The 27,561-nt window shown below is 54.0% G+C and overlaps 1 protein-coding gene across 45 annotated transcripts in view; it reads left to right on the top strand.

The window, feature by feature from the left end:
* The window catches only part of SCRIB (scribble planar cell polarity protein), a 263,350-nt gene that overhangs the window by 55,395 nt on the left and 180,394 nt on the right, over window positions 1-27,561 (top strand). For 44 of the 45 annotated variants that reach the window (XM_075919866.2, XM_089776052.1, XM_089776047.1 and 41 more), the window contains exons 11-16: window positions 6,967-7,133; window positions 7,690-7,814; window positions 8,915-9,040; window positions 9,762-9,995; window positions 10,275-10,589; window positions 12,231-12,293. In XM_075919866.2, coding sequence (XP_075775981.2) covers window positions 6,967-7,133; window positions 7,690-7,814; window positions 8,915-9,040; window positions 9,762-9,995; window positions 10,275-10,589; window positions 12,231-12,293 — 1,030 coding nt within the window. The remainder of the gene's footprint in view (window positions 1-6,966; window positions 7,134-7,689; window positions 7,815-8,914; window positions 9,041-9,761; window positions 9,996-10,274; window positions 10,590-12,230; window positions 12,294-27,561) is intronic. The other variant, XM_089776049.1, reaches the window with a different exon arrangement.

Here is a 27,561-nt window from a genome sequence, read left to right as displayed (position 1 = left end):
AGGTTCAACAAGGACAAGTGCAGAGTCCTGCACTTGGGACGGAAGAATCCCAAGCATTGTTACAAGGTGGGGACCAACCAGTTAAGTAGTAGTTCTGCAGAAAAGGACCTGGGGGTTACAAGTGGATGAGAAGCTGGATAAGAGTCAGTGTGCCCTTGTAGCCAAGAAGGCTAATGGCATATTAGGTTGCATTAAGGGGAGCATTGCCAGCAGATCCAGAGATGTCATTATTCCCCTTTATTGGGCTCTGGTGAGGCTACATCTGGAGTACTGTGTCCAGTTCTGGGCCCCCCACTACAAAAAGGATGTGGACGCATAGGAGAGGGTCCAGCGGAGGGCGACCAAAATGATTAGGGGGCTGGAGCATATGACTTATGAGGAGAGGCTGAGGGAGTTGGGTCTGTTTAGTCTGCAGAAGAGAAGAGTGAGGGGGGATTTGATAGCAGCCTTCAACTTCCTGAAGGGAGGTTCCAAAGAGGATGGAGGGAGGCTGTTCTCAGTAGTGACAGATGGCAGAACAAGGAGCAATGGTCTCAAGTTGTGGTGGGAGAGGTCCAGGTTGGATATTAGGAAAAACTATTTCACTAGGAGGGTGGGGAAGCACTGGAATGGGTTCCCTAGGGAAGTAGTGGAGTCTCCATCCCTAGAGGTGTTTAAGTCTCGGCTTGACAAAGCCCTGGCTGGGTTGATTTAGTTGGAATTGGTCCTGCCTAGAGCAGGGGGCTGGACTTGATGACCTTCTGAGGTCTCTTCCAGCTCTATGCGTCTATCATTCATATATATATATAATATAGTAGCCCAGTGTCTGAGAGTCTGTAATGCCAGAATGCTGGCTGTTACCTCTGGGCGGTGCTTTTGCCTGAAATGCTGGCTGTTACCGCTGGGCGGTGCTTTTGCCTGAAATGCTGGCTGTTACCTCTGGGCGGTGCTTTTGCCTGAAATGCTGGCTGTTCCCGCTGGGTGGCGTTGTTGCCCGACTCTCATTCTTCGCCTCCCATCTTGGCGCTCAGCTGACTTCTGCGCCGCTCAGCCGGGCTGCTGCGGGGCAGCAAGCAGCGCAAGTGGCCGTTTGGATGCCGCGGTCCACATGCGTTTTGGATGCCCCTGTGCTGCATGGGGCCCAAATGGCCGCTTGCGCTGTTTGTTCCCCGGGCTGTGGCCGGCTGAGTGGCACAGAAGTCAGGTGAGCAGCATGGCGGGAGGGGAAGGGGGCGGAGATGTGATGTACACGGCCAGGGCCTTACCGTGTGTCACCGCCCTGCCCCCCCTTCACATTCCCCTTCGCCTCCTGCCATGGTGCTCAGCTGACTTCTGCACCGCCTAGCTGGGCCACTGCGCGGGAGCCCAAACGGCCGCTTGCTCTGCTTGCTCCCCTGGAAAGGCGTGGCTGAGTGGTGCAGAAGTCAGCCGCGCGCCACGCGAAGGGGGACGGGGCGGTGACGTACATGGCCAGGGGGCCGGGCCTGGACAAGCGTGCATCAACGACTGAGACAGCGGAGAGCGGAGAGAGAGTGAGAGGCAAGAGAGGGAGACAGGCAGAAGGCGGAGGAGAGCTGAGAGAGAGAGGGGGAGGCAGTAGGAGAAAGAGAGAGAGAAAGACACGGAGCGAGTGACGGGAGGCTCAGGAGAGAAGACCGACCCGGAGGAGGCTAATTGGCTAGTCATATATATAGTAGCCCAGTGTCTGAGAGTCTGTAACCCTGTAGCATTGCAGTCTTGCTTCTGGGGGGCGCTCTTGTCTCCTGCCATGGTGCTCAGGTGAGTTCTGCGCCGCTTAGCTGGGCCACGGCGGGGGAGCAAGCGGCCGTTTGGGGTCCGCGCTCCCCATGCGGCCCAGCTGAGCAGCGCAGAACTCAGCTGAGCGCCACGGCGGGAGGGGAAGGGGGGCGGGGCCCAGGGCCCGGCCGTGTATCTCACCACCCCATCCCCCTTCGTGCCCCCCTTCGCCTTCCACTGTGGTACTTGGCTGACATCTGCGCCACTCAGCTGGGCCGCCGCAGGGGACCCCAAACAGCTGCTTGTGCCGCAGCGGCCCGGCTAAGTGGCGCAGAAGTCACCCAAGCGCCATGGCGGGAGGCGAAGGGGGGCGGAGCAGTGATGTGCTGCATGACAGAGGCTCCAGGCCCCGTCCCCTGGCTGTGAATGTCACCGCCCTGCCCCCCTTGCTTCCCGCCATGGCGCTCGACTGACTTCTGCGCCACTTAGCCGGGCCACCGTGTGGGAACAAGTGGCACAAGCGACCATTTGGGCTCCGCGCTCTCCATGCAGCACGGGGAGCGCGGAGCCCAAAAGGCTGTTTGGGCTTCATGGTCCCCCGAGTGAGAGGGAGGAGGGGAAGGAGAGCTGAGAGGGGGCGGGGAGGCAGTAGAAGGAGGAGAGAGGGAGATGGAGACTGAGCGAGAGACCGGAGGCTCAGGAAAGAGGATGGATGTGGAGGAGAGACCTGAAAATCCTCTTATGACGGGCTAATTGGCTAGTTATATATAAACAGACAGTATAGATATCGGCTTCTAATTGTTTTGTATTTGACGATCTGCCTAGCAGCAGCAGCTTCCCTTGCAGTATTGCTTGAATAAACTGTCTCTGAGCACTTGTTGCTCACAGACGCAGAGTGAAGGCCTGTTTTCTTCCACAAGGTACTTGAAAGGTGTTACCATGTCCCCTCTGTCTCCCCCCCCCCGACTAAGCAAACCCAGTTCTTCGAGTGCATGCTCAGGTCCATTCCACTTAGGTGTGCTTGCGCTGCGTGTACGGATTGTCCAAGAGTACCCGTCAGGCCAGCCAGGGCGCCCCCTGGTGTGGCGCTGCAATATTGGTGCATACATATCCCTGCTGGCCTGCCACCCACTCAGTCCCTTCTTACCTCCTGTGATGGTTGTTGGAGCTCCCTTCTTGCTTGTTTGCGGGCGGGCGGGATCCTGCCGGTATCCACAGATCCTTCAGAGTAGTTAGCACCTAGTTGTTTCCCTTTGCTTTCCCTGTTAAGTAACAACAACAGATAACATACAAGCTCAGTCGTGCAGCTCGCAATGCTATTCACAGCCTCAAAACCAATCCTAACATCAGAATCCAAGAAGCTGGCAAAGGAGGCGCTGTAGTCGTCATGAACGGGACAGCTTGTGAACAGGAGGCGAACAGACAACTCACAAATACCAGATTCTACAGGCCCCTCTCCTGTGGCCCCTCTAAGGAATACCAAAAAAAAAGAAGAAACTGCTCATGAAACTCCCTGATGCTACTCAGGAACAAATTTACGCCAACACCCCCTCTAATCCCCGACCAGGAACATTCTATCTACTACCCAAAATACACAAACCTGGTAACCCTGGACAGCCCATCGTCTCCAGTATTGGCACACTTACTACAGGATTATCTGGCTATATCGACTCCCTCCTCAGACCCTATGCTACCAACACTCCCAGCTACCTCCGTGATACCACTGACTTCCTGAGGAAACTCCAAAACATCAATACTCTTCCTGAAAATACCATCCTGGATGTAGGAAGCCCTTTACACCAACATTCCACATTACAGGCCAGCAGGAACACCATCTCCGATAACAACACTGCACACCTGATTACAGAGCTCTGTGACTTCGTCCTCACCCACAACTACTTCCAATTCAGAAACAATTTCTGTCTCCAAATCAGCGACACAGCTATGGGCACCCACATGGCACCATGATATGCCAACATCTTTATGGCTGACCTTGAACGACGTTTCCTCAGCTCTTGCCCCCCATTGCCCCTACTTTACTTACGCTGCACTGATGACATCATCATACTGACTCGAATTCCACAAAGATTTCAACAACTTCTACCCTACTGTCAACCTCAGCCTGGACCAGTCCACAAGGGAAATCCACTTCCTGGACACTACAGCACGGTTAAATAATGGACAAATTTCCACCCCCAATATCGAAAACCCACTGACTGCTACACTTACCTTCATGCTTCCGGCTTCCATCCCAGACACATTTTTCAGTCAATTGTATACAGCCAAGCCCTACAATACAACTGGATTTGCGCCGACCCCACAGACAGACAATCACCTACAGAATCTTTACAGAGCATTCCTAAAACTGAAATACCCACCTGGCGAAGTGAAAAAACAAATTGACAGAGCCAAAAAAACACCCAGACTTTAACTACTTCAAGACAGACCCAAAGAGAAAATAACAGAACTCCTCTTGTTGTTACCTGCAGTACACAACGTAGACCCCTCCAACGCATCATACACAATATACAACCCATCTTGGAAAATGATCCCTCACTCTGAGACCTTAGGAGAAAAACCTGTTCTTGCTTGTAGACAACCCCCTAACCTGAAACGCATTCTTTCTGATAACCATGCCCCACGACCACATCATAAACCTCCAGGAACCCAGCCCTGCAACCAAAAAAGATGCCAACTCTGCCCACATCTACACTGACGAATTCATCACTGGAGCAAACACTAGCCACAAAATCAAAGGGTCATTTGATTGCACACCTAGTAATCTGATCTACGCTATCAAATGCCAGCAGTGCCCTACTGCTATATACAGTAAACTTCCGATAATCTGGCACCTTTAGGACCCAGGGGGTGCCGGATTATCAGATATGCCGGACTGTCGGAAGGGGGGGGGGGACTATGAGGGGTCTGGGGTGGGGTGGGGAGGATGCCACCCCAGACTGCTCATAGCTTCCCCTTCCGATAGTCCGGCTCTGCCCCAAGTGTCCCCGATTCAGCTGCTGCTGGTCAGTTTCAGCAGCAGCTGAATCGGGGACACCTGCAGCAGAGCAGCTGGAGTGCTGCTGGGTTGGTCCGGTAGTGCTGACCCTTGGTGTGGCGAGACCAACCCGGCAGCCCCCCAGCTGCTCTTGGGGACGCCTGGGCCAGAGCAGCTGGGGGGCTGCCGGGTTGGTCCCGCAGCGCCGCTCCTCTGCACTACTGGACCAACCAGGCAGCACCCCAGCTGCTCTGCCCCAGGTATCCCCAAGTCAGCTGCTGCTGAAACTGATCAGTGGCTGACTCCAGGAAGCCTGAGGCAGAGTTGCTCTTCCCCGGGCTTCCTGGAGTCAGCTGCTGGTCAGTTTCAGCAGCAGCTGAATCAGGATGCCTGGGGCAGAGCAGCTGGGGGGCTGCCGGGTTGGTCTCTCTCTGGACCCTCTCCAATTTCTCCACATCCTTCTTGAAATGCGGTGCCCAGAACTGGACACAATACTCCAACTGAGGCCTAACCAGCACAGAGTAGAGTGGAAGAATGACTTCTCGTATCTTGCTCACAACACACCTGTTAATGCATCCCAGAATCATGTTTGCTTTTTTTTGCAACAGCATCACACTGCTGACTCATATTCAGCTTGTGGTCCACTCTGACCCCTAGATACCTTTCTGCCGTACTCCTTCCTAGACAGTCGCTTCCCATTCTGTATGGGTGAAACTGATTGTTCCTTCCTAAGTGGAGCACTTTGCATTTGTCTTTATTAAACTTCATCCTGTTTACCTCAGACCATTTCTCCAATTTGTCCAGATCATTTTGAATTATGACCCTATCCTCCAGATTAGTCGCAACCCCTCCCAGCTTGGTATCATCTGCAAACTTAATAAGCGTACTTTCTATGCCAATATCTAAATCGTTGATGAAGATATTGAACAGAGCTGGTCCCTGTGGAGCCCCACTTGTTATGCCTTTCCAGCAGGATTGTGAACCATTAATAACTACTCTCGGAGTACAGTTATCCAGCCAGTTATGCACCCACCTTATAGTAGCCCCTTCTAAGTTGTATTTGCCTAGTTTATTGATAAGAATATCATGCGAGACCGTATCAAACGCCTTACTAAAGTCTAGGTATACCACATCCACTGCTTCTCCCTTATCCACAAGACTGTTATCCTATCAAAGAAAGCTATCAGATTGGTTTGACATGATTTGTTCTTTACAAATCCATGCTGGCTGTTCCCTCTCACCTTGCCACCTTCCAAGTGTTTACAGATGATTTCCTGAATTGCTTGTTCCATTATCTTCCTTGGCACAAGTTAAACTGACTGGTCTGTAGTTTCCTGGGTTGTTCCCATTTCCCTTTTTATAAATGGGCACTGTATTTGCCCTTTTCCAGTCCTCTGGAATCTCTCCTGTCTCCCATGATTTTCCAAAGATGATAGCTAGAGGCTCAGATACCTCCTCTATCAGCTCCTTGAGTATTCTAGGATGCATTTCATCAGGCCCTGGTGACTTTAGGCATCTAACTTTTCTAGGTGATTTTTAATTTGTTTTTTTTATTTTCTTCTAAACCTACCCCCTTCCCACTAGCATTCACTATGTGAGGCATTCCTACAGACTTCTCCGTGAAAACCAAAACAAAGAAGTCCTTAAGCATCTCTGCCATTCCCAAGTTTCCTGTTACTGTTTCTCCCTCCTCACTGACCAGTGGGCCTACGCTGTCCTTGGTCTTCCTCTTGCTTCTAATGTATTTATAAAGTCTTCTTGTTTCACTTTATTCCTGTAGCTAGTTTGAGCTCATTTTGTGCCTTTGCCTTTCTAATCTTGCCCCTGCATTCCTGTGTTGTTTGCCTATATTCATCCTTTGTAATTTGTCCTACTTCCCATTTTTTATAGGGCTCCTTTTTTATTTTGAGATCATGCAAGATCTCCTGGTTAAGCCAAGCTGGTCTTTTGCCGTATTTTCTATCTTTCCTACACAGCGGAATTGTTTGCTTTTGGGCCCTTAACAATGTCCCTTTGAAAAACTGTCAACTCTCCTCAGTGTTTTCCCCTCAGTCTCGATTCCCATGGACCTTACCTATCAGCTCTCTGAGCTTACCAAAATCCACCTTCCCGAAATCCATTGTCACTATTTTGCTGTTCTCCCTTCTACCCTTCCGTAGGATTGTGAACTCTAAATAGAGGAGGATACTGAACTCAGGGTTGTCTGAGGTTCCTTCTAGGCCAAGGGGATTTGATCAGCCACGTTTCTCATACAGGCTGCAGAACTTGCCCTTTGCTCTGACAAATCTGAACCTGAAGGCACTATGGCTGGCAGAGAACCAATCCCAGCCAATGCTGAAATTCCAGACAGAAGATGATGAGAAGACGGGCGAAAAGGTTCTCACCTGTTACCTGCTGCCCCAGCAGCCATCACCCAGTCTCGGTAAGAGGTCCCATGTGAGTGCTTTCCCCATAGTCCCTTGCCTCCTCTGGAGAACTGGGAGAAGGGCTGTGTCCTCTCCCCTTGGGGGTTCCTTTGGACTGTTCTCTGCTCTGTATCAAACCTGGGCTCCCAGTAGGTGACATGGGGAAGCTCCCCAAGCTGGAGAATATTAAGCTAGCACACCTGTCTGTCCCCCCAGAGCTGCATCCCCCACAGGGCTCTTGGCTCCCAAAGGGGGGGACGCTATTGCACGCTGAGGGCAGCTAGTCTGTGCCAGAGACATGAGTCACATCAGGCTTGTGAAGCTCTCCAGCAGGTGGCATCCTTTTGCTGCTTATCGAGAGGTTAGTCTGTCTGCTGAGTGCCCCACTTCTGTTTCCTCCCCTCTTCCTCCCCAGCGCTGGTAGTGTCGTGCAATCCCCATCATGGCCCACTGAGGGAGGCAGGACCCTGGCGACTGTCTCTCTCCTGCGGCTCGGTGGCTGGGAGCGCTATGATCGAGATGGCCTGGTGGGTGGGGCCCCACATCCTCCTTGCTCATCACTTCTCTCTGCAGAAAATCTCCTGCAGAACAGCGTGGATGAGAGCTGGACAGACACCAACTTGAACCGGGTCAGCGTTATCCAGTTCTTGGATGAGCCCAGAGCAGATGACGAGGAGGAGGCTGGAGCTGAGAAAAGGGTATGAGAAAGACGTGTCCGGGGTTGTCCAGGCCTTTGCCAGCCTCCTGGGGAAATGGGCTCTAGGGATTTCTGCAGGGCAAGGAGCAGTGAGTCTCCCCAAAGGGGGTGATACGGTGTAGCTGCATCTGGGGCTCTTGGCTCCCTGAGGGGGCACCATTATAGGCTGAGGGGAGCTAGTCTCTGTGCCGAGGCATCCATGCCAGAGATGTTGCAACGTGCGGGCTGGCACGGGTAAGAACAGCTGTTGCCGCGAAGGGGTCTACACAGTTTGCACTGGGGACACCTGTTAAGAGTAGAACTGTGGCCACTAACTCGCTTCAGAAAAGGGTCACCAAATGGCCATCCCATGGCGGTGGTTTCAGTCCCTGAAATCCCTGTCCACGGCCTCTTGATCCAGACGCAGTCCCCTGCCTTGGGACCGGAGGGAAACTCCTGTATCCCATGATTGCATATCAGTCGCTTAGCATTAACAGCCTGTGTAAAGTCAGAGAGCCCCGAAACCTGGCTGGCCGGTTTGCTCCAGGCTTCCACGTGGGGAGCATTGTGGGCGCTAGGGAGGTAAAGGGTTAACAGTTTGCAGGGGATTGTACATCCCTTGTGGAAGCTACAGCAATCTGGGGGGTGCTAGAGGATTCAGTAAGACGTGTCCCCGTAGCCGATGGAGAGCCTCTCGAGTGGAGTCTCACCCCTTGTAACAAAAGGAGGTTAGAGCAAGTCCAGGTACCAAGCCTGCTCTAGGATTCCCTGGGCCTCAGCCCCATGATGTGCCCGGTGGCTTCTTCCCACCGCCTGGTGGGGTTTGTTGCTTGGGGCCAGCTCACTCAAGATGGAAGAGCCTGCCCTACAGGCGTGGTGTCCAGCCAGTGCTGTAGTGACTAGTCACACTCACCCACGGCCTAAAGGAATACCCCAGAGACTGAGGGGAGTCTACCTGCATTCTCCCCTCAGGGCTCCTGCTCCTGTAGCACAGAACAGGGAGGATTCTGTCCAGTAGCTGTGGGGCCCAGTTGGGGCAGCATCTCCCCGTGGGCTTGGCCAATGTGCTGGCAAGCGGGCGGATGAGTGGGTGCACAGTCTGAAGGGCTCTTTCTCTGGCAGGGCTTGCAGCGCAGAGCAACCCCTCACCCCAGTGAGCTGAAGGTCATGAAGAAAGTGATTGAAGTTCGGCGCAACGAGATGTACTCTGCAAAGCCCGATGTGAACCCGGATTCTCCCGACTCAGAGGTGAGTTCCCCGCATAGCTGCGGGAGCAGGCTGCAGAACTCTAGATGCCTGGCAGCGCACCAGCTGAGCACTGTGTGTCCTTGCAGAGATCGGAGCCAGTAGCGTAGCAGTCCTGGAACGGGGGCGTCATTGGATTGACTTGGGGGGCAGGCGGCAACCTCCGTAGGCTTGGGCAAAGAGAAGGCACGTGAAAGCCTGGTGCACTGACGGAGTGTGGGTGTCCTGTGCACGGGGGCAGCAAGAGAGGGACAAGGAAAAAGGGCCTGAGGTGGGGAAAGCAGAGGAGGCCAGCTTGCATGTGAGTGGGGCCGAGGCAGCCCGTGTGGAAAATTGTGCTTCTTGGGGATGGCCCTAACCGCAGCCCTGGCTTGGCTGAGTCACTTTGTCTGCCCAGGGGATCGCGTGGCCCCCTCCGAGAGAAGGAGCTGTAGCGATGCTCTTTCCCTTTGCTGTAGGCAGAGGGCTCCCAGTTGCATGCTGCGCAGAGCCCTGTTCTGCGGCTGCTGGCCGCTGCGTTCCCTGCCGAAGCCTCGTCCTGCCTCTGTGCTGACAGGTAGCGGGATGGAGGGAGCTGCAGTGCCATGGGGGAGGCCGGGCAGCCCACTGAAGCAATTGGGACCCTGCTGGGCCTGTGTGTGCCTGTCAGGGCTGGTCCTATTCCCCCCTTTTAGGTGCCCTTTGGCTTCTGCCTTGGTTCTCACTGCCTGTCCCACTCCCCCAGGAGAAGCGGCTGAGCGCCATGTCCAGTCGCAGCGAGGACTCGCATGTCTCCAACAGCACCGTCTCTGCCAACTTCAGGGAGGAGGAGGAGGTGGGGGCAGGGGGCACCAGGCCGAATGGACAAGTGCCTGACAAGCAGGAGCTGGAGAGCGAGATGAAGCCCATGGCTGAGGAGGAGCAGGCAGTGGAGCCGGCAGTTGGTCACGAGGAGGAGCTGGAGGCGGAGTACAATGAGGTAGGAGCTGCACTGGGTTGTGTTGGGGAGGGTCCTGAGGGGGCCTGTCTGGAAATCCCCCAACGGCCGAGCCTCAGTGAGATGGCTGGAGGTGTGGCTGGGAACGACAGGTGGGGTGGGAGCCGGGCAGAGGTTGAGGCCCATGGAAATCAGGTGGGAGTGGAAGGCTGGGGGTGCCAGGACCCTGGCAGCGGGGCTGGACGTTGCGTGTGTCGCAGATGGCGGCTGTCACTGTGTTGTGGCTAGGACCAGCGTCCATTCGTGGGTGTCTCCTTGTAGCCCTCCGTGCATTTTGCGGAGGACACCCTGGTCCGGAGCGAGGAGGAGGACGACGACGACGAGCGGCCCTTCCCCGTGGAGAAGCAGCGGCTGATCCGCAAGGACACCCCACACTATAAGAAACACTTTAAGATCACCAAGCTGCCCAAGCCAGAGGCAGTGGTGGCGCTCCTGCAGGGGCTGAGCAGTGACGGGGTGCCGGAGGAGGAGGAGCGGGGGGGCTGCAGTAACAGTGTGGAGCCCCCAGAGCAGGAGGAGGCCTGGGACGAGGACAGTGTGAAGGACGGAGCCTTGCCCACGCAGCCGTCAGTCAAGGTAGGGCCGTGGGGGGTGCTGGACAGGCTGGGCCCTCCCTGCTGCTCCTTGCAGCCTGTCCAGCTGAGGGGAGGCAGAGGCTGGGGATCCAGAGCCGCAGATGGCTGCGCTTTGAGCTGCAGGCCCCCGGTGTTGACGAAGCAGGAGAGGAGAGACTTCGGAGATGCTCTGCTGTGGGTGTCTTGGGGTGAGTGCTTGCTGGTCTGGAGCCTAGGCAGCTCTCCAGGCTCTCCTCCCTGTGTCCGTCCAGACTGTCTCAGCCCTCGCTGTTCGATGTGTTCTCGTCCCCGCCCCGGCCTGACAGGCTTTCTCCCCCCGCCCTGGGCCCAGGCGCCTGCTGGCGGAGCGGGCAGTGGCTGCAGAGTAGCCCACACGCGGCTCTCCCGTGGCCTCAGGAGCTGTGCGGCTCATGGCTTGCGGGGAGTGGTCCTGTGGCACGTAGAGGGGACCGTCCTGCTCCTGCTGGCCGTGCTTGGCAGGCACGTGGGGGAGGGGTTACCGTGGAGATGGGCCGGTGAGGGGGTCAGCTGGTGGCTAGGTTGGGGGGCAGGCCAAGGCGGAAGAGACTGTTACGGTGTGGGGGAGTCTCCACTGTGGAATTGCCCCCGAGATGCCAGCTCTTGGCTCTGTGCCTTGGAGCCGGTGGAAGGTCTTGGGCTGATGGCTAGGTGGCCTCTGTCCTGTGTGGCTGACCAAAGTGAGGCGGGTCTCATTCACTGATGTGGCTGCCTCCTTGTTTGCCTGCACTGCTCCTTGGGGCTCCCATGGTCCCCGGCGCCTGGCCCCTCTCTGGGCTGCAAACGAGCCTGGACCTGCTGTGTGTGAGGAGTGCCCAAGGCTGCAAGCGAGTTCAGCTGGTATCTGGACCGTGGCTGGGACCAAGCAGGCCGCCAGCCTGGCACCATGGCTTAGGGCCCCTTTGGCAGGCAAAGCCTGCTGGAGATCATGTGGGCTTTGGAGCCACAGCTGCTGTCCCCCCCAAGTCTGTGCTGCTGCCGGTTGAGGCCTCTGCTGCCCTTCTCCAGGCCCTTTTCCAGACAGGCCTGACCTCTTCTCTAAGCTGCTTCTCCTGTGCCCCTGGGGAGCTGCAGTAGCCACACGTGTCGGAGGCGGGACAGCATGGGTCAGGATGAGGAATGTCCGGGAGTCTCCAACCTAACCAGAGCTGCCTAGGGACGTCCTGGGTACCTGCGATGGGTTTGGGAGCAGGAAACGTGTGGCGTCTGGGAGGATGGGCTGTTGCACTGGTGGGTGCAGGGTAGCCTCTGTCCCCACGTGGTGCCGCTAGGCCCGTCTCTCCTCCCTCTCGTATCGTTTGGTCCGTCTGCCCTCCTTCGGTGGGACACAAGGGGTAACGATGGCAGCCGGGCTCGGCGTGGGAGGCTGGAGTTGGGCCCTGAGTGCCAAGCGCTGGCCGTGTGGTCCCAGGCCATGGCGTTCGGAGAGTGGCTTCGCAGGGCTGGCGTTCTGGCTGGGCTCTGAGTGTTGCTAGTGGTGTGGGAGCGGTGCTGTATCCCCGTGCTGTGTGGCAGGGCCTGTGGCTGAGTGCTGTGCAGTCGGGTGGTGGTGGTGGTAATGGTGGCGGGTTTGGTTTTTGCTCCACTAATCCGCATGCCTCTTTGCTGGTTCCTGTCCTAACAGGGGGTGTCGTTTGATCAAGCCAATAATCTGCTGATTGAGCCTGCTCGCATTGAGGAGGAAGAGGTCTGTACCATTCCTGCTGTTCTTTCTCTGCCAGAAATCATCCCACCTGCTTGATTTGCTTCCAGTCTGAGTCACTGTTACGGGGGCCTGCCACATAACACATGCCCAGTGATTTCTTCCCTCTTCCCCTCCTCCCCGCCTTTGCATAACTGAGGTGAGAGTGGCTGCTGCAGGAGGGGCTGAGGTGGGAGACATTTAGGGAACCCGTGGGGGTCGAGAGTTCACTTCCTGCTTGCAGTGCAGTGGACACCTGTGTGCAGCGGAGCCGTGTTGGAGGTGGCATCTGAGCAAAGGGGCTGGAACGGCTGCTGGGATCTGAGGGGAAGCCTGTGCCGTGTGGGGCTGGAGCACGCGTGGTCCAGTGACTCGTTCTTCAGGGCAGCTCTCCAGGCCCTAGGCTGGGGAATGTCTCCTGCCATCAGCCTGTGAGTCTCGTCCCATTCAGCGCGCTCCCGTCTGCTGGGAGCTGGCGGACCCAGAAAGACGATGGGTGCCAGCGAGAGGCAGCTCTCGCGAATGCGCGCGCCGAGCTTCAGCTGCGGCAGTGCGACCCTCCCTCGATCGCATGTCGCACGCGCTGTATCCGAGTCCTGGCATAGTAGCTGCAATAGGAGTGTCCTTGGTCTCCCCGCCAGGGCAGGACTCGGAGCAGCGTGAAGGGGAATCTGCTCTTCCTGGTGCAGTGGTGGGGAGAGCTTGGCCTTGGCCAGGGTGCAGGCCGAATGTCCTCTGCTGCTGAGCAGTTGTCCTGCCTGAGGGACTCCCAAGGGTGTCTCCATGGCTCTGCCAAGGGGTCCCTCCTCCCTCGGCATGCTGATCCTGCAGCGCGGCTGTGGCTGCGGGGCTAGGAAACCGCAGACTAGTGGTTCGGCTTGGACTGGAGCGTGCTGCAGCCTGAGTCATGTGGCCCAGGTCAGCGGCGAGTCTTGATTGCAATGTAAACCCGCCCTCTTCTCTCCCCTGAATAAGGGTTGGGTGCTCCCCTCTGGTCCTGCTCCGTGCCCTGCCCCCCGGCTGCAGACAGGAGCCCAGGAAATCCCTGCTCTGCCTGAGGGAGGTTAGCACCCACGCTGGAGCTGGTGAGGTACCCAGGCCTGTGGCTTGGCTGGAAAACCCCCTTTCTGATGCCACAATCACTCACGAACGAGCCGTGGGCGCTGGCACCGAGGGCAGGACCCCCCAGCTAGGTACTGCCTGTGTCTGTGGGTGAGGCTGCTGGAGCTGTTCAGCAGGTGTTCTTGGGCCAGTCGGAGGTGAAGGATGCTCTGACAAGGGTGTTCCCCTGGCCCAGGGACTCAGCGACTGCAAGGAAGAAGCCCCAAGTGTGGGCGAGACTCCCATTGGGAGGGGCAAAGGTTTCTGTGTGTTACCTCGGGGCGCCCTCTTGCTCACTAGCACAGAACCCAGGGAATTCCCACCGCCAGCCGTTGGGCCTGTGCTCGAGTGTTCAGCACAAGGCATGTTGGTCCAGAGGAAGCTTTCAGGCCAGTTGGTTTGTTGCGTGTCCAGCTCTTCCCGGTCTGGAGCCCAGCGCAGGACAGGTTCCTACCCCGTGTGCTGCGTCGCTGGCTACATGGCTCATGCCCTAGCAGTGGGCGAGACACTTCCCAGTGTGATGGGACCCCCTTTCCTCTGCATCGCCGTCCAGGGAGGCACATTCCTTTGGTGCCAGCCCGGGAAGCTCTCCTTGCTATTGAGATGGACTCTTCCTGGCACGTCTGTTCTCATGCTTGCTTGTCCCAGGCCTAGGGCTTCCTCTTCCCAGCGCGCAGTCCGTTGCTGCCGCCTCCCGGAGCCTCGAGGCCAGGGCACGTTTTGGTGTCGGAAGGTCAGTCCAGGCTCAGGGCTGTCTTTCTCCCAGTAGCTCCCCCTCCTGCTTCATCCTTCCTCTGCCCTCCTTTTCCCTTCGGAGGCTTTGCTGACATGTGAACATGCATAACAGATGCAAGGGTCTCGGCCCGGGCTGGGTGCGAGTGGATCTGGGCTAACTCCCCGGAGCTTGTGACAGTCACTAGGGTGCTGTGTGAGGGAGGAGGGGGTTGAGCTGCTCTTTTGGAAATAGTTGTCTTGAGTGAAGAGGCGGGGAATTCACTAATTGTGTAGTTGATAACCGTTTTTACTGCTGTGGCTCTTCAGTTTAAATGTAGCCCAGCCCCTACTACATTTAAACTGCAGAGGTGCAGTGGGGGTAGGTCCTGGATTTGGCGTGAGCTGGGGCTAAGCTGGGCTTGCTCCCGTGCCCTTCCCTTCCCCCCTCCAACAGTGCAGGGTGGGGGTGGTCAGCTGGAACCCTGCAGATGGTGCTGAGGGGAGCTGGCTTTTCATAGAATCATCGTATTGTCCGTATAGTTGGGATTATTTTTACCAATGTACATGACTTTACATTTATCAACATTAAATTTCATTTCCCATTTTGTTGCCCAATCACTCAGTTTGGTGAGATCTTGTTGAAGCTCTTCACAGTCTGCTTTGGTCTTAACTACCTTGAGCAGTTTGGGATCATTTGCAGTTTTCCACCTCACTGTTTACTCCTTTCTCTAGATCATTTTTGAATAAGTTAAATAGGATTGGTGCCAGGACAGGCCCTTGGGGGACCCCACTAGTTATCTCTCTCCACTCGGAAAACTGACCATTTATTCCTACCCTTTGTTTCCTGTCTTTTAACCAGTTATCAATCCATGAAAGGACCTTCCCTCTTATCCCATGGCAACTTACTTTACTTAGAGCCTTTGGTGAGGGACCTTGTCAAAGGCTTTCTGGAAATCTAAGTATACTATATCCACAGGATCCCGCTTGTCCATATGTTTGTTTGACCCTCCCCCCCCCCCTTCCCCAAAGAACTGTAGCAGATTAGTAAGGTAGGATATCCCTTCTCAGAAATCATGTTGATTTTTTTTTCCCCCAACAAGTTATGTTCATCCATATGACTGACCGTTTTATTCTTTACTATAGTTTCAACTAATTTGCCTAGTTACTGGCGTTATACTTACTGGTCTGTAATTGCCAGGATCACCTCTAGAGCCCTTTTTAAATAGTTAGCTGTCTTCCAGTCAATAGGTACAGAAGCTGATTTAAAGGATAGGTTACAAACCACAGTTAATAGTTTCGCAGTTTCCCATTGGAGTTCTTTCAGCATTCTTGGTGAATGCTATCTGGTCCCGGTGACTTGTTACTGTTAAGTTTATCAGTTTGTTCCAAAACCTGCTCTAATGACACCTCAATCGGGCACAATTCCTCAGATGTGTCACCTATAAAGAATGGCTCAGGTTTGGGAATCTCCCCAATATTCTCAGGTGTGAAGACGGTTGCAAATAATTAATTTAGCGTCTCCACTATGACTTTATCATCTTTGAGTGCTCCTTTAACATCTCAATCATCCAAGGGCCACGCTAGTTACCGTTTAGCTGCTTCTCATGTACTTAAACTTTTTACAATTACTTCTTGAGTTTTTGGCTAGCTGCTCTTTAAAGTCCTTTTTGGCTTTTCTTAGTATATTTTTACACTTAATTTGACAAAGTTTATGCTCCTTTCTATTTTCTTCACTAGGATCTGACTTCCATTTTTTTAAAAGATGTTTTATTATATGTCACTGCTTGTTTTACTTGGTGGTTAAGCCACGGTGGCACTCCTTTGGTTCCATGTGTTTTAATTTGGGGTATACATTTAAGTTGGGCCTCTATTATGGTGTCTTTGAAAAGTTTCCATGCACCTTGCTGAGATTTTACTTTTGTCACTTTACTTTTTAATTTCTGTTTATCTTCTTCATTTTTGTGTAGTTCCCCTTTCTGAAATTAAATGCTGTGGTGTTGGGCTGCTGAGGTGTGTTAACATTCCTGTGATGGGAAAATATAATTACATTATGGTCACTATTTCCAAGCGGTCCAGTTATATTTACCTCTTGAACCAGATCCTGTGCTCCACTTAGGATTAAATCAAAAATATCCTCTCCCCTTGTGGGTTCCAGAACCAGCTGCTCCAAGAAGCAGTCATTTAAGGTATCAGGAAATTTTATCTTTGCATCCCGTCCTGAGTTGATGTGTGCCCAGTCAATATGGGGATAGTTGAAATCTTCCACTATTATTGAATTTTTTTGATAGCCTCTCTAATCTCCCTGAGCATTTCATAGTCACTATCACTGTCCTAATCAGGTGGTCGATAATATATCCCTACTGTTATATACTTATTATTGGAGTATGGAATTACTATTCATAGAGATTCCTTGGAACATTTAGGCTTATTTAAGGTTTTTACTTCATTTGATTCTACATGATTTGTTCTGTCCTTCTGATATATTTTTGTACACTGGTATGACTGTGTCCCATTGATTGTCCTCATCCCACCAAGTTTCCGTGATGCCTGTTATATACATATTCTCCTTTAAAACTAGACACTCCAGTTCACCCATTTTACTATTTAGACTTCGAGCATTTGTGTATAAGTACTTTAAAAATTGGTCACTGTTTATCTGTCTGCCATTCCCTGATGTGTTCAACTCTTTCAATTGATTGCGTCTCATCTGATGCGACTTATACTTCTATCCTCTCCTCCTGACTAGAACATAGAACATCTCTATTAATAGACCCTCTTTAAGAGATGTCTGTCTGACCCATGTGCTCCTCCGTACCCAGCTATCTATGTTTCTAATGCTTGAATCCCCCCACTATGAACACCTGCCTTTTCCTAAGGACGGGAGCTCCCTCCCCGGAGAGGACCCTCAGTGCGAGAGGAGACCACAACATCCTCTGCAAGGAGGGGCCCGACTGGGATGGTTTCCCTCTGCTCCAGTGAGTGTTCTCCTTCCCTGAGCCTTTCATCGTCCTCCGCAGCCCAGGGGCTGTCTGACTCTGGGTGGGACAGTTCTACAGCGTCCTGGAAAGCCTCATTTGCATACCTCTCGGCCTCCCTCGGCTCCTCCAGTTCAGGCACCCTGGCCTCCAAAGCCCATACGCGTCTGAGGGCCAGGAGCTCCTTGCACCGAATGCGCACACATGCCAGCCGCCCACGGGGCAGGGAATCGTTCATGCCACAGTGGGTGCAATAAACAGAGCCCCCCTCTGCTGCTGGGCTTCTGCCTGCATCCTCTCCTAGAGCAGCTTAGCTTAGTGACAGGGTTTTTATTTAAATCAGGAAGTTTTTTGTTTTAGTTTAAAAATGTTAAAGACTGGCAAGTGTACCTCACCCCCTTCCAAACTCCCTCACAAAACTCCCTGTTAGCATCCCCTGGTCGCAAAGCTTCCTGGTCGCTTACTGACGGGCTTTATAAAGCCCTGGACTTCCTGATAGCCAGGGGGCCTAAGGCTCACCCAGTGAACAGAGGGTTCTAGATTTCAAATCCTCATTAAGAAACTCATAGCTTCCAACTGCCGGCCACAGCCCACATTCCTCAAAACAAACAGCCAACAGTTGTGTGTCTAGGGAAGCTACTGCAGGAACAGAGATGCTGACTGAGTCTGCTCTCCTGTGGGTTCCCCTTGGCTTCCAATTGGAAGCCGTGTTTCCTATCAGTAGGGCCGAGGCAGGACCCACCAGTGGCTGCAGTCCTTTAGGGAGTGAATTGCAGCTTGAGCATCTGTCCCAGGAAAGGCCAAATGCAGCAAGGCCAAAGTTGGATACGAGTCCCACGTGTCTGGCCCAGTGCCTTGTGGGACACCAGCCTTGGGAGTGAATCCCAGAGAGAAAGACCTGGAGTGTCCCAGTGGGTGGGAGAGTGCAAGTCTCAGGGCAGCCAGGGCCTGAAGGATCTTCTCTAGCTGGTGAGAAGGGAGCCACCCTGGGAAGCATCCCAGGATGAACAGCTGTGCTGTGCCCCAGCTGGTGCTTGCAGACGGGTATGAGGACCACCTCAGTCCCAGCTTGCTGCAGGAGTCAAGCCAGCAGGTGAAAGGCCTGGCTGAGCACTGAGCCGAGGCAGCCTCAGGGACATGCAGGACCAGTGGCAGTGCGAAGCTGCAGAGCATCCTGAAGAGGCAGCTGCTGCTCTCGAACAGAAGGTGCCGTTGTGGCTTCTCCCTCTTCCTACAGTGTGTGCTCCGCCTGTTCTCCCCGACTCATGGGGAGCCCTTGCTGCAGTGAAGAGGTTTGTTCTCGTTTCTTGTGGGCTGGAAATGCCAAACCAGGTCTCCAGCCAAAGGAGGGATGTTATGAGCAGAGAGAAGTCAGTGCTGCAGCCTGCCTTTGCCTTTGCCCTTGCCCTCACCCTCAGCCAGTTCTCCAAGGCAGGAATGATCTGATGCAGGTTCCTTGTAATCCAGATCAAAGGCCACTTGCCCTAAGGAGTCCGTGGCTATGAGTAACCCCTCCCCCCGGCCATGGAGGGCACTGTTGGGTCTAGGCAGGCATGGGAGACCAAAGAGAGAGGACCGCAGGGGTCCATCTTGCCCAGGCTCTGGTGTCTTTGGAGACTGGCACCCAGTTCCTTCCCTAGCACTCTGCTGCTGCAGGAAGGGAGGGTGTGGTCACAGCGCAACCGCACGACTCTGAAGTAGATCCTGCTTCTGACTTGGCCCAGCTCTGAGACCATGGGCAAGTCCCTCCCCTCTCTGCTCCATGGCAATCTGTTTGTGAGGAAGTGGCAGGCAGGATATCGGGTGCTTGCCCGTGTGCATGCACGAGCATCAGGCTGCCTGTGGGGCCCTGGAGAGGTGCCTGCATAGTGCAGTATATAGGGCTCTGCCGGCCCCCCACCCCCTCAGTTCCTTCTTACCACCAGTGCGGGGGGTTGGAGTGCTCGTTCCCTTGCTCTGCAAGACATCCCTAGCTGTGGTTTGGGGGGTCCCCCACCTTTGATTTGGTTTTGTTCTCTGAGTTCCCCGGGGGGGGGGGGGGGTTAAGAACTGTCACTTAAGGCAAGTCTGTGCTCAGAGGGGCCCCGCATAGAGATTGCCTGTAGGGTTGAGGTGAAGGGCACCTATCGGTTAAGTGCAGTGTTCGTGGGAGATCAGTGCTTGAAACGCCTCTGTGTAGTTTGCACGTCAACCCTCGATCCAAACCCAGCACTGGCTGCTTAGATGTGCAGCATGCCGGCCTTGGTGTACAGTGCTCCAGCATCCGTGTGGGACACGCTTGGCATTGTTTAAAGAGGCATGAGGACCCCGGTGCCAGTCCCCAGCTTGCAAGGCGAGCTGCCCTGCTCAGCACCACTCTGGTGCCACACAAGAAGGCCCAGTTGAGCTGGGGCTGGTCTGAGGCCTGAGAGACTGGCAGTCACTGCACCTCAGTGGTTGGTATTTTTCCCACTCCTGTTCTTGGCACTGCCATTGGGAAGCTCCCCAGCACCTTCGGTGTCCTGGCCTCTGCAATGACATGCTCCCACGACACTGGGCCCTGACCTTGATGGTAGGCCCAGGAACTCTTCTCGCGAGCAGCTCCTCGGTCAGGGGCTTGGAATTCAGGGGCAGGAATTTCTATTCCCAGTATCCTCTTATCCCCAAGGCCAAGAGTGGGCCCAGTCTGTCCTGGAGCTTGGAAGGCTGGACACGCTCACAAGAAAGTTCAGGTTCTGGTGTTTTCCTTGGCCTCCCTCGTTCCCTCTCTAGCTCCAGGGGACAGGCGTGCTGTCCTGGATGGGAAGGGCACTTGCTTCCGTATTTCCATCGTTCTCAGGTTCCTTGCGAGCACGCGGGGCCATGGAAAGGCCAAACGGAAGGGTGGTGAACTGACCAAGTGCATGGTGGTGGCGGCTGCCTTTCTGCGCAGACCTTGGGCACAGCTCTGCCCATACTCGCATGACTGGCTCATCAAGGGCAGCTCCACCGGGTCCCATTCTCCATGTTCTCAAGTCTCTGCTGGTCCTGCCTTAGCAAATAGAGTTCATGGGCCTCCTAGACTCTACCCGTGCGAGAGCCTTCCTGCCCAATCTCACTTTCAGACACATCCGGGCCTTATTCGCACCTGACCTAGGTCCCCTAGCACTACAGCCAGAAAGTGCACGAGGCCCCTGGGGCTCCCGGCGGCCTGCACGTCCACGGTACAGCATGCTAGGCTTTGCCGCCAGCCTCTTCGTACTTGGCTCGCCACAGTCCACAGACCCACCAGCAGCTCATTGGACAGTCTCCCCCAGGTCGCTTCTGTGCCCATGGCTGGGTGGCTGCAGCCCCAGGAGCAGTGTGCGGAGGCCCCTTCGCTTGCCCCCCGCTCTCCCTGTCTGCTCGTGGATGCGTTGGAGGTGGGGTGGGGAGCTCTCCTGGGTGCACAGTGCTCAGGCTGTGGTGTCAGGAGGAACGTCAGTGTCAGAGCTCAGGGCAGTGTCTCGACTGCCTTTGTCCGTCCCCGGGGCCAGTGCAGTTCTGTGCTGACGGACACGGCTGCAGAGTGCTGTATAGACACACAGGGTGATGCCTGCTCCTCTCCCCTCTGCTGCGAAGCCTTTGACCCGCGGGACTTTTACATCAAATGCTGCACCTGTCTGTCGGGCCCAGAACACCAGGCCGATCGCCTCAGCTGCTGCTTCAGTACCCACCAGTGGTCCATCTTCTAGAGCTGGGGTCATCCCCCATGGGCCTATTTGCCACGAGGAGCAACAGGAAGTGCCCCAGGCTCTGCTCCTTCTGGATCCACAACTGTGGCCCCAGTGCAGGTGTGTTCCACGTTCCGTGGTCGGGCTGCCGTTCCTGCTAGCATGCTGAGTTGTGTTCAGAATTCCTCAGGACGGTGTGGACATGATGCTCGTTGCACCTGTGTGGTTCACAATGCTGCTCAGCCTCGTGGTGGACAGGCCAGTAGCCCTCCTGCTGTATCCTGACCATCTCACCCAGAACCCCGGCTGGCTGCAGCACCTCAGCCTCCTTTCCCTCCACCTTGTGTTGTGGAGACTCCGTGGCTGAAATTCAGTGCTCGGACTCTGTTAGGGAAGTCCAGTTGGGCAGTGGAAAACCCTCCACTAAGCAGTGGAAGAATTTCTCACTCTGGTCCTGCCTGAAGGGAAGTTGACCTCAGGAGGCAGCCGTGCCCTAGGGCCTGGATTATCTTTTGCACTTGAAGCACCAAGGGCTGGCTCTGTTATCCATCAGGGTCCATTTGGCTGCCATTTGGCCTTTCACCCGGCAGTGGTGAATAGATCCTTTTTGCCAACCAAACGGTAGGGTGTTTCCTCAAGGGGCTGGAAAGGGTACCCTCGGGGTAAATACCTAGTCCCTCCATGGGGCCTCAACCTGGTCCTATCCCAGCTCTTTGAGCTCCTGGCCACCTGTCCCTTGTCCTGCCTTCCTTGGAAGGCTGCCAGGTGGGTTTCAGAGCTCGGGCTCTAACCTCTGAGCCCCAGGACACCGGCTTTTCAAAGGACCAGGTGCAGTTCTGTCCCCGCCCGGCCTTTCTGCCTAAGGTGGTCTCCCACTTCCATGTTAACCAGGACACTTTTCTGCCCATGTTCTTCCCCAAACCCCATGCCTCTTCTAGTGAGTAGGCCCTTCATTCCTAAAGGTAAGGCTGTTTTTTAAATTACCACAATATCCAATTGCGAAAGCGGAAAGAATGGAGGGGCTGCTTGTCTCATCTCCGCATCTCTTCTCCTGGATCACATTCTGCATCAGGACCTGATATGACCTGGCCAAGGTCCCTGCTCCGGCCCTCAGCGCACTCCATGGAGGCACGGGCTTCCTCGGTGACCCTCCTCATGCTAGTTCCCATTCAGGACACTTGCAGAGCAGCGACGAGGTCCTCCGTCCACATGTTTGCAACGGACTGCACCATCACGCAGCAGGCCTGGGGTGGTAGAGCAGTACTCCAGATGGCAGCGTGTGGATCTCCAGCCCCTTCGCCAGGTGAGCTGCTTGCAGGAGCAGTCACTTGAAGACGAAATGGCCACTTGCCTCTGTAACGGTTGTTCTCTGAGAGGCTCCTCATGTTCATTCCGGATCCCACCCGCCTCCCTTCTGCCAGAAAGCCTGCAAGAAGGACAGGAGGGAGGGGGGATGCTGCTTGGGGAAAGCCCTTCTGCGTGCACACACCTGTGGGAACGACTGAGCAGCACATCTCGAAGACCAGCATTCCCAGAGGTTTTCTAAGTGGTGAGTCTGCTGGATTTCAGAGAAGAGGGCCACGGAGCATATCTTAACCGAGAGTGGCAGCGGGGTGCTCCATCAGCGCCCGTGAACTGGCTCGGGGTTTGTAAGCTGGAGACCAGAGTCAGGAGTGAGGAGTATGGGTGTGTCAGTCAGTCAGTGCCAGGCCTTGCAGGGACGCTCTGCACTGCATGATACCATCCCCTCCCCCCAAGACTGAGCTGCGAACGGGCCATGTTTGCCATGTGGGTGGGAGGGGCCTGGCCCGGTTCTTTATTCCTATAGGGACTTTCCCGATAGCACCAGCTGAGCGGCGGAGGATGTGCCGGGAATCTCTGCTAGACAATGTCTGTTCACACTTTGGTCCAGCAGGCTCAGTGCTCCCTGGCACGCACCTGAGGGCTGGGATTCAGTCAGAGGCTGACAGCGAGTCAGCGCAAAATCCCATCTTGCATTTTGGAATCAGGAGAAGAGCGACAAGCCAAAATCATTCTTCCCTTTCAGAGTCGTCTCGTCCGCCTTCTTGAAGGGGTAGCTGAGATGTCACCCTGTGCGCTAATAATCCCTCTGGGCCCAAGTCTGAGCGCAGCATAAATTCTCCTCTTCGGACCACGCCCCCACTTGTACTTCTGGTATCAGGCCTGCAAGATGCTGTCAGTTTTGGGGAACCTGAGGGGAAGGGAGGGAATATAAATCTCAAATCCACCCTGAGGGGGGGGTTGATTTGTAGATTTTTTTTTTTTTTTTCCAAGGCCTGAGAAGGAGCATTAGCTTTCCTAATGGTGGGTTTTTTGTAAAACACAGGTCAGGGAATTTCATTGTTACTTCTGTATTGAGCCTAATAATTTGTTTGACTACCGTAGTTTCCAGTATGGATTTGAAGACTTCAGGAGATGGAGAATCCACCACTTCCCTTGGGAATCTGTTCCAGTGGTTAATCTCTTGCTGTTTCTAACACAAAGCCAGCCTAATTTCGTATTTGAATTTGTCTGCCTTCAGTGTCTAGCTCGTTCAGCCAGGGCCTTCCTGTGCCTGCTTGTGTGAGCTGAGAGCCATTTACCACCAGCTACTTTCTCCCCTTTTAGATATTTGCTGTATAATCAAGGCACCTCTCACTCATGTTTGAGAAGAGAAGCAGCTTGAGCTCTGAACATCTCCCTGAGAGGTATTTTCTCCAGCCCTCAGATAAGTTTTGTAGCTCTTCTTTGTGCTCTTTCCAGTTTTTTCAGCATCCTCCTAGAAAGGTGGGTGCCTTCCATCCAGAACACATGTAAAATAACCTTCCTGCTCCCGGTCCCTTGTACTCCAAGGGTCGTATGAGCCGCTTTTGTTACAGCATTGTACTGGGCGCTCACGGTCAGTGCTTGTATATTGTGACCCTAAATCCTTCTCCGGCTCACCGCCTTCCATGCTGCACTCGCCCAGGGTGTAGGTCTGGCATGCAGCAGCGTTGGCATGTAGCACACTGCCTGCTGTTCCAGAAAGGTTCACGGGGACAATGGAAGCCTGTCTCCCAAGAGCAGTTTTAGACCTTGGCGTGTTACCGGACCAAAGTGAAGGCTGATGGAGATCTGATTGCTTTCTCTAAATGCAAGATGGGGCTAATCAGCAGAGCTCCCTACGCCTGTGCACACTGGTGGTGTGAAAACATTTGGGAATACAGGCAGTCCCCGACTTACGCGGATCCGACTTACGTCAGATCCGCAGTTACGAACACGGACTGCGGGACCGCGTGGTCCCGCTGCCTGTGTACTCCCCGGCAAGAAAAGCGGCTTTGAATCAGGATGCCTGGGGCAGAGCAGCTGGGGTGCTGCTGGGTTGGTCCAGTAGCGCCGGATCGGCGCTACTGGAGCAACCCAGCAGCACCCCAGCTGCTCTGCCCCAGGCGTCCCCTAGTCAGCTGCTGCTGAAACTGACCAGCGCTGACTACAGGAAGCCCGAGGCAGAGTTGCTCTGCCCCGGCTTCCTGGAATCAGCCGGTGATAAGTTTCAGCAGCAGCTGACTTGGGGACGCTTGGGGTTCTTAAGTTGATTCTGTATGTAAGTCGGAACTGGCGGTCAGTTTCAGCAGCGGCTGAATCTGGACGCCAGTTCCGACTTACATACAGATTCAATTTAAGAACAAACCTACAGTCCCTATCTTGTACGTAACCCGGGGACTGCCTGTAAACCGGTCATGAATAAATTGAGGTTGGAAATTCTGAGGGGCAAGATTCTGACCCCTCCTCCCACGAAGAGTAGTGGGACAAACACCCCGAACTCGTTTGAAGCTCTGTTTTGTTAACTCCGTGCATGGGATTGTGGGATGGCGAGTTGACATCCGTTCGTAGATATTAGGATTATAAGGCATAGCCCCCATGGATTTAAAAACACATGGTCAAATCAGCATCGTAGCCTCCTTAGGCCAGTAACCCTGTCAAGTGGATTTGAGGGAAAGTAAACAGGATGTATCTTGATTTCAGTAAGGCTTTTAATAGTCCTGGGTCTGGTTGTGTTCAGAATTTTCATTAATGACTTGGATAAAGAAATGGAGAGTACACTTATACAATTTTCAGCTTGAAGCATGGAGTTTAAAACTCTGACAAATTAGAGAACTGATCTGAATGTAACAAGTGACTATTGCTAAAGGCAATTGTAAAGTACTGCATTGGGGAAGGAAAAATTAAATGTACACTTACAAACTGGAGAGTAATTGGCTGGGGGCTAGTACTGCTGAAGGACCTAGGAACTCATCGTGGACCACAAACTGAAAATGAGTCGCCAATGAAGGCTACATTGGCACCCCTGAGGCCTTAGCTGAAGCACTGAGTCCAGTTTAGGGTAACACATTTTAGACAAGATGTGAACAAATTGGAGAGAGGCCCGAGGAGAACAGCAGAAATGTTAAAAGGTTTAGAAAACCTGGCCTGAGCAGAAAGGTTAAAACCCCTGGGCATGTGTAGACTTAAAGAGAGAGGAAGGACCTGCTAAGCCTTCGAGGACTGAATGAAGATGGCAGTGATGAATAGTTCTCCATAGCTACTGAAATTAAGACAAGGAAGAATTGGCTTCATTTCAGCAAATGTAGGTATTAGGTACAACTTTTATATAAGCATAAAGTCTGGCCTAGGGCTTCAGGGGCTGGAGAGGGGCTAGAGGTATCGACAAACAAGTTCAGCAAATGTCAGGGAGGCTCTAGAATAACTTGGTTTTGCCTCCGCAAAGAGGGCTGGACGTGATGACCTCCCAAGGTCCCTCACAGCCATACATTTCTAAGAGGGGGTTGCCTGTAACTCAAGAGCAAAGGTTGATGGAAGAATTGTGTTGCCTACACCAAGGGTTAGGTCAATTTAGCTACATCTCTTAGGCTGTGTCCAGACTCAGGGTTTTTTTCGGGAAAAGTAGCCTTTTTCCGAAAAAACTTCCCCTGCGTCCAGACTCAAGCCGCGTTCTTTCGAAATTAAATCGAAAGAACGCGGCTTTTCTTTCGATGGCGGTAAACCTCATTTCATGAGGAAGAACGCCTTCTTTCGAAAGTTCCTCTTTCAAAAGAAGGCGTTCTTCAATGTAAATAGGGCTTCTTCGAAAGAGAGCATCCAGACTCACTGGATGCTTTCGAAAAAGCAAGCTGCTTTTTCGAAAGTTCAACGTGCAGTCTAGACGCTCTCTTTCGAAAGTATCTTTCGAAAGAGCCTCTTTCGAAAGAGGCTTGTAGTCTAGACATAGCCTTAGAGTGGATTTTTCACATGCTGAAAGATGTGGCTATGCCAGTGTGGACCAGGCCTAAAAATCTCCATAGAATAGTGTCAAAATTGTGGGACTGAAACTTTGGCCTGTGTCTCAGAACCTGGCACTTAATCAAAAAATCTGCCACAGCCTCAGGACTTGCCGTAGTGGATCAGGCTCAGGGTTCAACTAGTCCGGTCTCTTATCTTACAGCAGTCACTCACAGGACTTGGCTCCCTTCCACGGGTAAGCAGGTGGTGGTTGTTAGCAGAGACCTGCCTAATTGCTCTTTGAAACTTATAAGCTTGTAGGCTGAGAGCCTGTAGTAGTGAGTTCTTCTCTTTAAATTAGCCGCCTTCCAGGTCTGGGTGTTCCTTTGTTGTGACATGGGGAAACAGAAGCTCTTGTGCCTTTTCTACACCATTGTTTTAAAAACTTCTATTGTGTCCAATGGGATTGGTCTCCTGTCTTAAAAAAAAAAAAGCGCTCTTTCATTCTTCTCAGTCTCCTTCATATTTTTCCCTAGTACTAACCAGTGTGAGTGCGGGCAAGTTACTGCCCAGCTAGCCCTTAGTTCAGGGGTGGGGAACCTTCTTTTGGGTCAAGGGCCACTGACCCTGAAAAATCAGTTGGGGCCCCCACACAAGTGAGAAGCAAAACCAAACAATCCTCGCTGATCTGGATCCCGCCTGGCCAGGAGAAAGACGCGCCCCACATTCCCCTTGCACACCAAAGCCTAGGGGGCCCAGCCTAGCCGATTTCGTGTGCTCCAGCCCTGGGGTGAGGCAGTGGGGGATGGGTGCAGGAGCACCAGTGTGGGCTCCTCAGTATGGCAGGGGCTGGATTTGGCCCCTGGGCCTGAGGTTCCTCACCCCTCCTTAATGCATCAACAGGAACTGTCCATTTTCCATCCTTTGAATTTTTTAACCCAAGATTGAATATAAAACACTAGTTCACCTACAAGGGACGGGGCTGGATGCAGCAGTCCCAGTGTGAGCTAGGCCAGAGATCAGCCGTAGGGCCATATTGCTGGTTTTTCCCTACATCTGGGAATCCGTAAAGCAGGGAGTACAGTCCAGATCCAAAATGCCCAATGTCCATTGGTTTCAAGGGCCGTGAGGCGTCTTAACGTCCTGTGAGGACCTATCCTGTCTTCCAGCAAGGAGACTTGGGAGGGTCGTTTGAGTCTTGTCAGGAAGGCTCCTGGGGGTCTCCAGGAAAAGCCAGTAAATACGTTGTTCAAAATGCCTGGAGCGAGGGCTGCTTGTCCCACGCCACCTGCTGAGGTAGGGTGAAGGTGCGCTGCAGTCTGGGTCCAAGCCCTGATTCGTCTCCACTTGCATCCGCTCACTGCTGAACACCTGTCCCATCAGTCCTCACCGCTGGGGCTGGACTGACTTCTGGGGGATGGGCTGGCAGTGGGATCTTGGGGGGAAGTTGGGTGCAGGAGTGGGGGGTTAGGGAGACGCCCGCTGCGGGCGTGCTCCGTGGCTTTGCTCCTGTCCCCCTGGTCTGCTGGGGGGGGGGGGGGTCCAGCAAAGCCGCTGGACCCCCCCAGCAGACCA

This window comes from Pelodiscus sinensis, chromosome 2, assembly GCF_052426305.1.
Source record: "Pelodiscus sinensis isolate ZL-2025 chromosome 2, ASM5242630v1, whole genome shotgun sequence".
Taxonomy (NCBI): Eukaryota; Metazoa; Chordata; order Testudines; family Trionychidae; genus Pelodiscus; species Pelodiscus sinensis.
This window is presented reverse-complemented; position numbering and strand designations above follow the sequence as displayed.